Source organism: Phacochoerus africanus, chromosome 1 (genome assembly GCF_016906955.1).
Source record: "Phacochoerus africanus isolate WHEZ1 chromosome 1, ROS_Pafr_v1, whole genome shotgun sequence".
NCBI classification, from domain to species: Eukaryota; Metazoa; Chordata; class Mammalia; order Artiodactyla; family Suidae; genus Phacochoerus; species Phacochoerus africanus.
The window spans coordinates 181,120,956-181,134,460 of NC_062544.1; the positions used below are offsets into that span (position 1 = coordinate 181,120,956).

Below are 13,505 nucleotides of genomic sequence, written 5' to 3' on the forward strand. Positions count from 1 at the left end.
CTCCGATTCGACCCCTAGCCTGGGAACCTCCATATGCCGCGGGAGCGGCCCAAAGAAATAGCAAAAAGACAAAAAAAAAAAAAAGAAGGCAAGGAAGGGGCCACCAGATGCAAAATGGAAAGTAACAGAATGGCACACTTAAATCCAATCATAAAAATTACGTTAACTATAAATGGACTAGACGCTCCCTATTGGGGAAAGTCTTTTTTATTTTTTTAATGCTAGACAACTAGGTATTTGTATGGGAAAAAAAATTTCAAATGCTTTCTTGCTCTGAATAAAAATTTAAATTGAGGGAGTTCCTGTCCTGGCTCAGTGGTTAATGAACCCAACTAGTTAGTATCCATGAGGACTCGGGTCCGATCCCTGGTCTCGCCAGTGTTGCCATGAGCTGTGGTGTAGGTCGCAGACTAGACTTGGATCCTGTGTTGCTGTGTCTGTGACATAGGCCGGCAGCTACAGCTCCGATTGGACCCCTAGCCTGGGAACCTCCATATGCCATGGGTGTGGTCCTAAAAAGACAAAAAAAAAAAAATTTAAATTGGGGAAGGATCATAGACCTAAAAAGGAAAACCTAAAACCATAAGCTTCTAAAAGAAAATATAGGAGAAACTCTCCCCCACCTTGGTGTAGGTAAAGATTTCTTGGGTGGGGCATGAAAGTCATAAACGATAGTGAGTTCTCACCATGGTGCAGTGGGTTAAGAATCCCACTGTGGTGGGTGGCTCAGGAGGTGTGGATTTGGTTCCTTGCCTGGTTCAGTGGGTTAAAGGATCTGGTGTTGCCATAGCTGCAGAGTGGGTCACAGCTATGCCTTGGATTCAGTGCCTGACCTGGGAACTTCCATATGCCATGAGTATATACATTTTTTTTTCAATCATAACCATAAAAGAAAAAATGGATAGGAATACACAGTGCTACAAAGTAAACCTTTGAGAACTTTGAAATCTTTACCTACACCAAGGTGGGGAGTTGGCATTGAGTAGTAAACCTACATCTACCCTATGGCCCAGTAATTCCATTCCTAGGTGTTTACAGAGAGAAATGAAAACATAAATACACAAACTCATACAAGGATCTTTAAACAGCCTTATTCATAAATGGATAAAAAATTGCTATTTATGCATAATAATGGAATAATACTCATCAATAAAAAGAAATTTCTGACACACAAAACAATGTGGATTAATCTCCAATACATTATAATAGGTCAAAGAAGCAAGACTCAAAGTAATACATACTCATGAGTACATTTATATAAATTCCCAAACAGGCAAGACTAAATCTATAGCGATTGAGACCAGGAAATGGCTCTCTAGTGGTGGTAGGGTAAGGGCAGGGATTGACTGGAAAGTGGCATTAGGAACCTTTCTGAGATGATGGAAGTGTTCTATAATATTTTGTAAAATGGTGATCATTGTATAGATGTGTGAAACTTCCCAAGATAATTGAACTGAGCACTTAAGTTCAACACATTTACATCTCCATTAAAAAATCCCATTGACAATAGCATCAAAAACTACAAAATACTTAGGAATACATCCAATGAAAGATATGCAAGATCACTGCATTTTGAAAACTTTGGAATATTGCTGAAGGAAATTAAAGAAGATCTAAATAAATGGAGAGATAGACTACATTCATAAATTGGAAGACTCAAATTGTGAAAATATCCTTTCCCCTCAGTTTTTACATTTTGTGTAATTCTAATCAAAAGCCTGGAAGACTCTTGTAGAAATTGATAGGTTGATTTCAAACTTTTCATGGAAATTCAAAGGACGTGTAATAGTGAAAACAACCCTGCAAAAGAATAAACTTGTAGGACTTAATATTATTAGATTTTGAAGATTTAGTATAAGGTCAGATTAATCAACACAGTATGGCCCTAATGGAAAGGCAGACTTACAAAGCAATGGAACAGAATTAAGTTCAGAAAAAAAAAAAAAAATCAATACATGTATCACCAATTCATTTTTTCCCTCTTCTTCTGCTTAGAATACACTCTTTCTGCCTGCTGGTGGCCCTTCCAGACCCCAGTTCCAGGGGCAGCAGCAATGTCCTCCCCACTGTGCCCTCTACTCTGTTTACAACCAAAGTGGCAATTTAAAGATATTTTCCAGGTATGGAGCATCTACTGCCTGCTGGCTCCTCCGTATCTCCCACTTCAGTGGATTCTTGTAAAAGCACTAGAAGCCACACTCTTATCATCTCCCTGCCACGGTGCCAGGCAGATGAGGCTCTGAGAGAAGGGTAATCCAGCTGGTAAGAGGTGGCACTAAGACTTAGCTTCAGATCTGTGTGACTCCAAAGCTGTGCCAGTACTTCTCTCAGCTGAAGTTTTCTTTTTTTTTTTTTGCTATTTCTTGGGCCGCTCCCGCGGCATATGGAGGTTCCCAGGCTAGGGGTCGAATCGGAGCTGTAGCCACAAGCCTATGCCAGAGCCACAGCAACGCGGGATCCGAGCAGCGTCTGCAACCTACACCACAGCTCACGGCAACGCCAGATCCTTAACCCACTGAGAAAGGGCAGGGACCGAACCCGCAACCTCATGGTTCCTAGTCGGATTTGTTAACCACTGCGCCACGACGGGAACTCCTCAGCTGAAGTTTTCAAGTCCAGTGTATTCTCCACTCCCAGCATTTTTACCAAGGACTCTCCACCTTCTCTAACCTCCTTTAAAATTGAGAATTCACTACTTCCTGAAGCAGCCTGCTCCATCTCTGTTTTCTCTCATCCTGCACTAAAATCTCTCTCTGCCACAACCCCCACTTAGTCCTGATTTCAAGAGTCACTCTGGTCAAGACCATTTTCTCAGCCACTGGGCCTTCTCTTCTCCAGGCTGATGGCCCAACATCTGACTCCATACAGAAGAGAATTACTTTCTCTGTTTATAGATAAGGAAATGGAGATGCAGAAAAAGCAAGGTAAACCCCAGGTAAAGAGCTGAGGTGAAGGCAGGTTGGCCAGGCAAGGGCTGGAGTGCCAGAGAAACAAAGGGCAGGAGGTGTGCAAGGCATGGGGCAGAGGCTGGGGGGCCCTGGACTTCATCTGCAGTTTGGAGCCATACTCTGAAGGTACTAGATCCCCAAATGTCAACCCTATGCCTTTACCCTCCTGACCTGCCTGGTAGGGAGGCCAGCCTGGGGTTAGCATCCATGGGAACCCTTGCTGTCTCTTGAGAGGTCCGAATGCAAGGGAGCCACAGAGCTCTAGGCCCACTAGCTGGGCCCTAGGCCGGCCATGTAGGAGAACTGGGCCTGGTTAAGTAAGGGCTTATCTGAAGGTGGGCCTTTCCTCTGCTTCTGTAAACCACTGCCCTTCCATGAGGCCTGGACTCCAGCTCTGATGCTTTCTGCAGAGGATTATAGTCTTAGCCTCACTGAAAGTCCACCAAGAGTCAAATGTAAACTGTACACATTGGGTGATAACGATGTGTCACTGTAATAAATGTACTGCTTTGGTGGGGTATGTGGATGGTGAGGAAGTGGGGGTGGGGGGGGCGGGGAGTATATGGAAAATCTCTGTACCTTCCTTTTGATTTTGCTGTGAACATAACACTACTCTAAAAAATGAAAAAAAAATTTTTTTAAAAAAACAGCTAATACCAATATTTCCCAGATTTATATCTCCTTAGCTAGAGATACTAAGACTAGTCTTAATTCTAGGAACTGCAATTGCCCAGGTAGTGTCAAGTGAACCAATGGACTGTCTCCAGGGTCTGGGATCTTAAAACGAGGGGAATCCTCATGGCTTGGGTCAGGCTGTACTAACCTACCATGTAGATGGAGTTAGTGGATAAGACATTTCTCAGAGGTAGAAGTTTCTGGAAAAGGAGGTTGTTCAGCAGGCAAAACATTAATTGCTTTCTCTACCTGCTTTCAAATTTAATGCTGAGAAATACAAGATTTAATTTCTACATATATCAGTAAACAAACATTTACTTTGTTTTCATGTTAAGATTCATTAAAGGAGAGAGAAATAGTGTGCAAAAATTTTTAAAGGTTCATATAAACAAGAGGTCCAATAACAAAAATAAGGTTAAGTTACTCTCCTCCTCTCCATTGAGCTAAGAGGCAGGGTTGATTATCCCTTGACTTTTGAACACCAAATTAATCATTTATGGCTTTTCAAATGTTCTTGTCCTGAAACCTTGAAACACTTCACTCTGAACAAAGTAATTACAGCGGCCTAGAGGCACAGAATAACAGCAAGATCAGTCATTCCATTGCGAATTTACCAAACCCCAGAGATTTCCACATTTTTATTTCTGAAGAGAACAGAGTGAGCGGTAAAAGAAACCTCAGATGATAAGGAGTCAACCACGAAAGAAAAACAGATGTGGCCCTGGCCTCTCTCCTCCCAAATGAGAAGAGCTGGCTCCACTGGTGAGAGATGGACGCCTCTTCAGGGCTCCACGGCCTCCCACTCCCCTCTCCGCCCCCACAGATAGACCCGCAGACCTGCCATCCTACGCGGATGTCAGGTACCCCAAGGAACAAGGGCTGGAGGACTCATTTCCCGTGTCCTGCACCGTCCACCGAATCCCTGTGGGCTGTTCATGGTAGAGGCACCATCCCCAGCAGGCTTCAAGCCTCAGAGCTCCCAGGTCAGGAATCAGCTGTTCTCTCTGCCCAACAGGAGTTGAGTCATCTGCCCACATCTCTCTGCTCACCGTGGACACAACAGGGAAACGCTTATGTCCCTGGAGTTAAGTGCCCCTCAGCTCTGAGTAGGTGACCACACATCCCATCACATCCAAAGATGTGGTAACTTCACATCCAAAGGGCCTAGAAAAATGTGGGCACAAGCTCACCAGCTCAGGCCACTGCCTTGGCCTTGAGGCTCATGGGATCAACAGATTCCAGCATTGTAGACAGAACATCTGATTAAGGAGGCTTCCTCTGCTGTCTTTCTTTAATGAGGGAGGTACACACACAGGAGCCCACATACTGACAACCCCTGGGGTCTCATTGGCTGGTTCACAAGACTCTCTGCTGAGGGAGGAAGTGGGAGGGGGGGCAAAAGGGGCTGGCGACTCACCAGTGAGCCCAGTATTTGGCACTGTTGCCACCAGCCTTTCCCCACATTTTTTTTTTCCTTTTGTCTTTTTGTTTTTTCTAGGGCTGCACCGCATGCATATGGAGGTTCCCAGGCTAGGGGTCTAATCAGAGCTGTAGCTGCTGGCCTACACCAGAGCCACAGCAACGCCAGATCCGAGCCACGTCTGCGACCCACACCACAGCTCACGGCATCGCCAGATCCTTAACCCATTGAGCGATGCCAGGAATAGAACCAGCAACCTCATGGTTCCTAGTTGGATTCGTTAACCACTGAGCCACAACAGGGACTCCATCCCCACATTTTCTGTCCCTGCTTTTTACCTTCACCTAAATTTGCTAAAATACTGTTTAAAATTTATGTTATAAGGAGTTCCTGTCGTGGCGCAGCAGAAACAAATCCAAGAACCATAAGGTTGTGGGTTCGATCCCTGGTCTTGCTCAGTGGATTAAGGATACCACATTGCTGTGGCTCTGGTGTAGGCCAGCAGCCATAGCTCCAATTCAACCCCTAGCCTGGGAACCTCCATATGCTGCGGGTGCGGCCCCCAAAAGACAAAGGACCAAAAAATAAATAAATAAATAAATAAAATTAATCCGTCCTTGTTGTTGAGAATGAATAAAAAATAACTAAAGGTAGTAGCGTCATTGAGAGGCGATTCCTGTTAACATTGTGGTATTTTCTCCTACTGCTTGTTTCTGTATGGTTCTACATATGTAGTAAGAAGGGGGAAGAGTGTTATTCAAAACCTTCCCCGTAGCTGCTGCAACCTTTTACGAGAATGATGTTTTTTAAATCTGGGAAATGTCTCAAAGGGGCTTTTTATGAGTAAAATCTAAGTGTGCTGACTTGCGCTCTGCCTCCCACATGGTCTAAAAGGTGAGAGTAAAACATAAAGAGGGCTAAGTTGAAAGACTTTCTAGAAATTATTCACTAAAAACCTAAAGCAGGGATGAGGGCTTGCAAATATGGGGAAAGGATCAGATGTGAGCGGAGATTATCCGAGTGCAAGCTTTGTGTCTCTGTCACTTACCTTAAATACAGAGTGATGGTTTTCATCCTTGTTGGGCCCTCCTTTGACTTTATTAGACCCATGAGACGGCTATTCCCTGGGGTGAAAATTCTGCTAAGGAACTGCCCACTCAAACTGCCTCTTGGCTCTCAGGGCCCATTTCCCATGCTTGATCCATCTCCTACCAATATCTCCAACCACACGTGACACCTATGTTGACTCCTTAAAGGGCTGGTCTTATATTAACCACACGTGGGATAATCAAGCAGCTGAGGCAGAGTGTGAGGGGGTTTTAATGGCTCACACAAAATCCAGAGGAGTTGGCTTAACAGAAAGGTTAATTCCCAGTGGGTTAAAATAAGAACTCCGGAGTTCCCATTGTGGCTCAGTGGGTTAAGAACCCGACATAGTGTCCACGAGGACTTGGGTTCCAGCCCTGGCTTCGCTCATTGGGCTAAGGATCCGGAGTTGCCATGAGCTGTGGTACAGGGCGCAGACATGGCTTGGATCTGGCGCTGCTATGGCTGTGGTGTAGGCTGGCAGCTGTGGCTCTGATTCAACCCCTAGCCCAGGAACTTCCATATGCCACAGGTACGGCCCTAAAAAGAAAAAAGGAAGACAAAAAAGAACCCCTATGATGCCAGATGGGCCTGTCACATTTCTTGTTTTCACCCTCCTCCCACCAAAGCTGGCCCCCTTCCAATTTCTCTCTCTCTCCCCCACTTCTACAGTATCTGCCTACCAGACCCCAAGAGAAAAGAACTTCATCCTTAACCTCATGCTCAGAAATATAAATAGCTCAGCTCTGGCTGTTCTTCATCTGACCAAGTAATGGGAACACAATAATGCCAAGACTATTTAGGGCAGAGCCAGGGAAAGATTGAGGGTGAAAGGGCATCTCTCCCAGGGAAGGACTCAGAGCACTAGCTCCACATGAGCCAGAAAACTTCTGCTCCACTGGGGCCAGCCCAAGAATCCAGATCCCCAAGCCCCTTCTCCCTGTCACATACTAGGTGTGGCAGATTACTGTACCTAACTATTCCTTCACCATCCTGCAAACAAAACATTCCCAGCTGCCAAAACATGATTTGTACTATTTCCTTGAGACTACATCCTCCAACCCCCACCTGCCACTGATGCTGGGCTTGGCATGGGATTTGATTTGGCCAGTGGATATATATGCTGGTGTTTCCACCAGCGTTTTTTTCCCTTCCCTCTATAAGAACAGTATGTTCCAGATAGGTGTTGCCCTTCAGCCAGGACCTAAGTGAGAAGATACACACAGTAGCCAAGGCTGGGAACCAGTGGCATGCAGTGTAGATGAAAAGAAAACATGGTTGTTGCCAACCTCTGAGATCTGCAGCTGTTCTTGCAGCATAATCTGGCAAAAGCTAATGTACTGGTGTCACCGATTCAATGCTTATAAGAAAGCAAAGTAAATGAGTGAGGCAGTGAGTGTGTGAAGTCTCTGGGATGGCAGGGCTGTGGATGACAGAAGAGAAGCAGCCTGAGGTTAGGCTCTGGTATTAACTTTTGTTATCAGTTAAAATAAAAAGTGCTATTGATCTGGTTGAACATCAGAGGCCGAGCTTTTTATAACACAGCTGACTAATACTTATTGCCTGAAAGCTTAGACTATTAACAAATGTGAGGTTAGAAACAAAAAAATATAATGACCCCAACTCTTAGTATTTTTCATAATCATTTAACTTTCGAGATTCTTTTTTTTTTTTCTTTTTGTCTTTTTTTGTCTTTTTAGGGCTATATCTACGGTATATGGAAATTCCCAGGCTAGGGGTTGAATTGGATCTGCAGCTGCTGGCCTACACCACAGCCACAGCAACGAGGGATCCTAAACCCACTGAGTGACGCCAGGGATCAAACTGTTGTCCTCATGGATACTAGTCGGATTTGTTACCACTGTGCCACCACAGAATCCTCTTTTGAGATTTCTTAAACAGCAATCTGAAGTTAAAAAAGGAATAGTCTTCTAAAAGTTGGCAATTATTCACATTTTACTTTTTGGTCATCTTAAAGTAAAGGGAAATCACTTATTTTACAAGTTCTCTCTTTAAAAAATTCTTTGAGGAGTTCTTGTTGTCGCTCTGGAGTCAAATCCGACTAGGGTCCATGAGGATGTGGGTTTGGTCCCTGGCCTTGCTCAGTGGGCTAAGGATCCTGCATTGCTGTGGCTGTGGCCTAAGCCAGCAGCTGCAGCTCTGATTCGAATCCTAGCCTGATAACTTTCATATGCCGCAGATTTGGCCCTAAAGAGAAAAAAATTTTTTTGAGGAGTTCCTGCTGTGGTGCAACAGGATCAGTAGCATCTCTGTAGCCCCAGGATGCAGGTTTGATTCCCAGCCTGGCACACTGGGTTACAGATTCTCTTTTCCTGCGGCTGTGGTATAGGGCACAAGTGTGGCTTGGATCTGATCCCTGGCCTGGGAACTACATATGCTGCAGGGTAGCCAAAAAGAAAAAAAAAATGTTTGAGTTGGCCACCTAGCTATCAATATAAACTTATGCAAATTCAATCAAATTTAATCCTACTACAAAAATAACCACATCTGTCTTAAAGAAAGTGACTCCCCTGTGAGTGGGAATTAGAAAGGGCATAGACTGAGTCTACAGGATATTTCATTTAATTGATTTTCTTGTAACTGGATCAAGTCTGAGATGAAGGATATGGAAATAGCCTTGTTACAAAGAATCCCACATTATAATGGTTCTAATTGAAGCTTTACTTACAGGGGAATTGTAAAGAAATGATTACTACAAGAGCTGACTATATACTTTCAAGTCTGTATTTTCTGCCAAATTTGACCTTTTGCCATCATGTAATCCAGAAAAAAAAAATCACCTGTCCCATATCAGGCATGATGGGAAACTGCACAGTCCCAAGAATTATGGGGGCAAGGAGGGCTCCTGTGACCAACTACTAGGTCAAAGGTGACCGACATCACCATTCCTATGAAAAAAACATGCTCTCCATGACATGGAAATCAGACTTCATTCTTGACCACATAGTAAAGCTTTCCTCTTGATGTGAAACTAGTAACAATAGCAGCAGTGTATTTTTTTTTCCTTTTTATTCTCAAACTGACTATTAATGAGAAAAAACATGGAACAGTTAACAACACGACTCTTTAGACTTCTCTTTCCAACTCAAGTACTGAAGTATGACACTCATTTTATAATATTATGGCCATCACATGCTCTCTTTTCTTTTTGGCTTCAGAGTCCTTTCCAAATGGAAACATGCTTACCTGGCATTCTACATCACTCCTAATTTCCAGGTGGAAAAATGAGTCAGATGAAGTGACGTCTAAAAACACTGGGGATTCTATTTTTAAAAACAAGACAGTAATTCAGATCTTTGTGTTTTAATTCTTCTCTATATTACCACAACAAAATGTTTACCAAAGTCTAAGAGATTACTGATATACAATAATGACCAATGACTTCACACTGATGGAGCTATCAATAATTAAACTCATCAGTGAAGTAACTGGAAAGAAGTTTAAATATAAAGAGTGATTCACTATTTTGTTTACACAATATTGAAACAACCAGAACATTCAAACACCCAAAAAAGTATAAAAGTTTAAGTCATATTAAATAATAATTGAGCACTCTGAAATACTGTAACAGCTTGAAATATCTTCTCAATGACCAAAAACAGATAAACTTTTGTTTGGTACAACTTTTTTTTTTACATAGAACTATATATCTTAAAAAACTAATTCAGGTATGATATACACAAAACCCTGAACGGACAAGACTGTTCAATGAATAATACTCCACACTGCTTTGTTGTTATGGACAAATGAGCTTATAATTCAGTGAAACCCTTTTAAGAAGTTCTAGCCTACAGAATGACATGTTCGAATAGTTTGGTCCTATTAGTTTTATTAACAAAAACTTCCCATTCCTTTATGTTTCATTCCTCTGAATATCGTCTTTAAAAGGCCTTACTTGATCGCTGTCAGAATAAACCACCAGTCAAGTGCAATCCTTGCTTCCAGTCTATGGGGTCTTCAGGAGTTTCAGTTCCATGTAAGCGACTCAGTGACCTTCCCATGAGTTTTCCATTGGAGATTTCACAGTACTAACTTTAACACTTTCACAAAGTATCCCTCCCTTCTCTAGGCTTTGGGTAGAACGTCAAGTTAATAATGGCATGTGGTGTTCCTTAGCATAACCTGCCAAAATGTGATAATTTCCTTGGAAGAAAAGCCATGGGCTGCAATCACACGTCTGAGTTGACAGACATCCAAATGGATCCTATATAAAAAGAAAAGGTTTGTGTCTTCTGGAATATGAATGTCCACTTTTAATAAATTCAAACAGATTCCAACATAGACATCTTCGAACTTGATGGGTTTTACGTGACTCATCATTTCATAGATCCTTGGCACCAAATCTCTGGACATTATATAACCCAACCCACTGCAGTAGGGGGGAAACACTTTGAAGGGATACTCCTGGTATGAAATATGGGTTTTTTGGTAAAATCCTCTATAGGAATAATTATCAATTAGAGGATAACCTGTGAAAAACTTTTCTGAGTGGTTTAAATTTAAAAGATACTTCACTAAATTGCCAGTATTGATGAAAACATCCGTGTCTGTCTTCATGATGTACCTGGCATTGGGGCAAAATTCAGTTACCCACCTAAATGCCATAATCGTTTTCAAGGTCAGGTTATTGTATGTGTCTAAAAAATCTTGCCGTATTATGTCACCATAAAGAAGGTGCTCATCCTCTAAGGATAAGGCTAACACTTTGTCTTCCCTTTCAGCCTGCTGTCCTAATAAGAAAAACGTCAGAACCTCATATCCCCACCAAGACTTCTTTTCACCCCAAGTAACTCTAATGGCCTGTCTGGCTTTCACATCTGAGGGGTGTGAGGTCACCAGGATGACAAGAAACGGGTTTTGATGAGAGCAGTTTGAGTGCTCTCGAAGTGTGAAATGAAAGTCTTGTCTGTAAATGGGCTCATACTCGTAGAAGTACATCCAGTTCACACGCTCGATCACGTTGTAGTGGGGGAGGCTCAGGTACCACATCACTAGGAAACTCAGCAGCGACAGCAGCAGGAGGCTCCACTTGAGGGATCTCAGGGACATCTTACTCGGAAGAGTGATCGGGAGCACTGGGGCCATTCACAGAAGTTCAGGAGCACGGGCCTCAGGTTCTGGAAGATTTATCAAAGGCCTACTCAGTATGCCACCACCCAAAAACATTTTCAAATGCTACCTGATCATCTACTTATGGAGAAAGAGCTGGAGAACAAAGTTTCAAAGCAAAACCAAAAATCTTGACCCAAATCTACTTAAGTTCATTTAACTATAAGCAAATGGATACCAACAACCAAAAGTATATTTTAGCTTTTACAGCAACACTAAGGTTAAAAAACACACCCTTGATCTGGCAAAATTAATATTTCTTGTGTGACACAAATAACTATTGAAATAATAATTCTTTCTCTTAATGGTAAAGAAGAGAAGCAGTTTTTTGCTTTATTTTCTATTGATTAATTGAACGATTTTTGACCATGCCCACACATGCAGAAGCTCTCAGGCCAGGGACTGAACCCATGCCACAGCAGTGACAATGGCAGATCCTTAACCCGCTGTGCCAGAAGAGAACTGTAGATTTAACTCCTATAGATTTAACTCCCCATTACTCATCTCTTTCCATCCCTCTGGATAACCAGAACAAAATCAGTATGTCCAAATACAGCAATGGTCTTTCCCAGCTGTGTGATCTGATGTGGATTCTAGCAAATCTGGAGTAAGAAAAACCCAACGGTCACAATTACTTGTGGTGACCTGATGGTGTGGGATGAGAGAAAGGTGAAGACTCTCCCCCTGAAAGGTGAGTCCTTGAGGCACAAAACAGGTTAACCATCTCTGGAGTTTTTAAATGCAGAAGACTAAGAGATAGCTTTCACTTACCCAAAACACCTGCCAAGCCTCTTTCTACCTCATTGGCTGAACTCAATGCTCAGTCTGGATAGCCAGCACTTGATAGCCTGTCCATACCATGAGTTTTCATGTGTTTCCCATTCTAATTTGTTCAGAAATCCTGCACAGATCAGAATCGTGGGATGGGACCTCCTAGAACACTTGCTTTTACACAGAACCTCTAGCTGAGACAAAAAAACAGAGCTAGGAGACATAGAGCATTCAGACTGAAGTGACAGCCGCAGCCTCATCTCTGCTTCAGATCCCAAGGATGAGTGGTTTACAATTCAGGATCCCACAGGACTTTCCTGGAGCCAGGATCACGGGCCTCGGTCCAAACATTCATGTACTGTTTACTAGACCTTCTACATCCGCAGACTGCACCAGGCACGAAGGAGGCCAAAGGAAGGAGGAAATGGGAGGACAAATCCCAAGGCAACACGTAAACAAATCACAGTGCTGTACAGTTTCTGTCAAATGCTAAGAGACTTCACAGTAAGAGACACATCAACAACACAAAATGCTGAGGGAGCTTCTGACCATGCCCTTCCACTCACAATCACCTGGGGTCAGTGTAAAGGCACTCAGTTCTTCCGCCTCTTAATACATACACAAATTACAAATGACAAGCTCTCTAGACTCCTTGTTCTTTCTTTTCTTTTTCTTTTTCTTTTATTTTTTTTTTTTGGCTGTGCCAGGGATCAAAACTATACCACAGTAGTGACTTGAGCCACTGCAGTGACGAGGCCGAATCTTTAACCCACTGAGCCACCACGGAACTCCCAAGACTTCTTGTCTTTCTATCTGGCTATATCATACCTGGCCTGATTACTGCTGGCCACATTAATCTTTCCTACCTTAATGCTTTCCATATTTTAAGTCACACAATATAATGGAGTGTTCTCTCAAACTCTAGTTTGGTTTCATGTGTAATTATGTCTTGCCTCTCCACTAATATTCCATGGCTTAATTGGCAGAGAACATTTTTCTCACAACAGTCAAAGTGCAAGACAGACAGGCCAACAGCAGGAGCACAGAGAACACTGACGTGTCGGATATGCTATTTCTATAAAATTTTTTTTGTTTTTGTAGAGCCACACCCATAGCATATGGAAGTTCCCAGGCTAGGAGTTGAATCAGAGCTACAGCTGCCGGCCTACGTCATAGCCACAGCAATGCAGGATCTGAACTGCATCTGCAACCTACACCATAACTCACAGCAACACCAGATCCTTAACCCACTAAGCAAGGCCAGGGATTGAACCTGCAACCTCACAGTTATCAGTCTGATTCGTTTCCACTGTGCCACAACAGGAACTCCCTATTTGAATAAATTTAAAATGTAGGTCCATCCATCCCACCCCCATCCTCCCTTTTTCCCCTTACTAGCCTTATAGAGCCAGCTCCTAGAAAAACCTGAAACAGAACAGATCTAGAACAAGATTTATGGAAAGGATTAATCTCTT

General features: G+C 42.9%; 1 protein-coding gene across 14 annotated transcripts in view; it reads right to left on the reverse strand.

The window, feature by feature from the left end:
- Nucleotides 1-9,140: 9,140 nt before the first annotated feature.
- Nucleotides 9,141-13,505, reverse strand: part of B3GALNT1 (beta-1,3-N-acetylgalactosaminyltransferase 1 (globoside blood group)) — a 35,085-nt gene continuing 30,720 nt past the window's right edge. For all 14 annotated transcript variants that reach the window (XM_047785777.1, XM_047785772.1, XM_047785748.1 and 11 more), the window contains one exon: nt 9,141-11,267. In XM_047785777.1, coding sequence (XP_047641733.1) covers nt 10,240-11,235 — 996 coding nt within the window. In that variant the 5' untranslated portion in view covers nt 11,236-11,267 and the 3' untranslated portion in view covers nt 9,141-10,239. The remainder of the gene's footprint in view (nt 11,268-13,505) is intronic.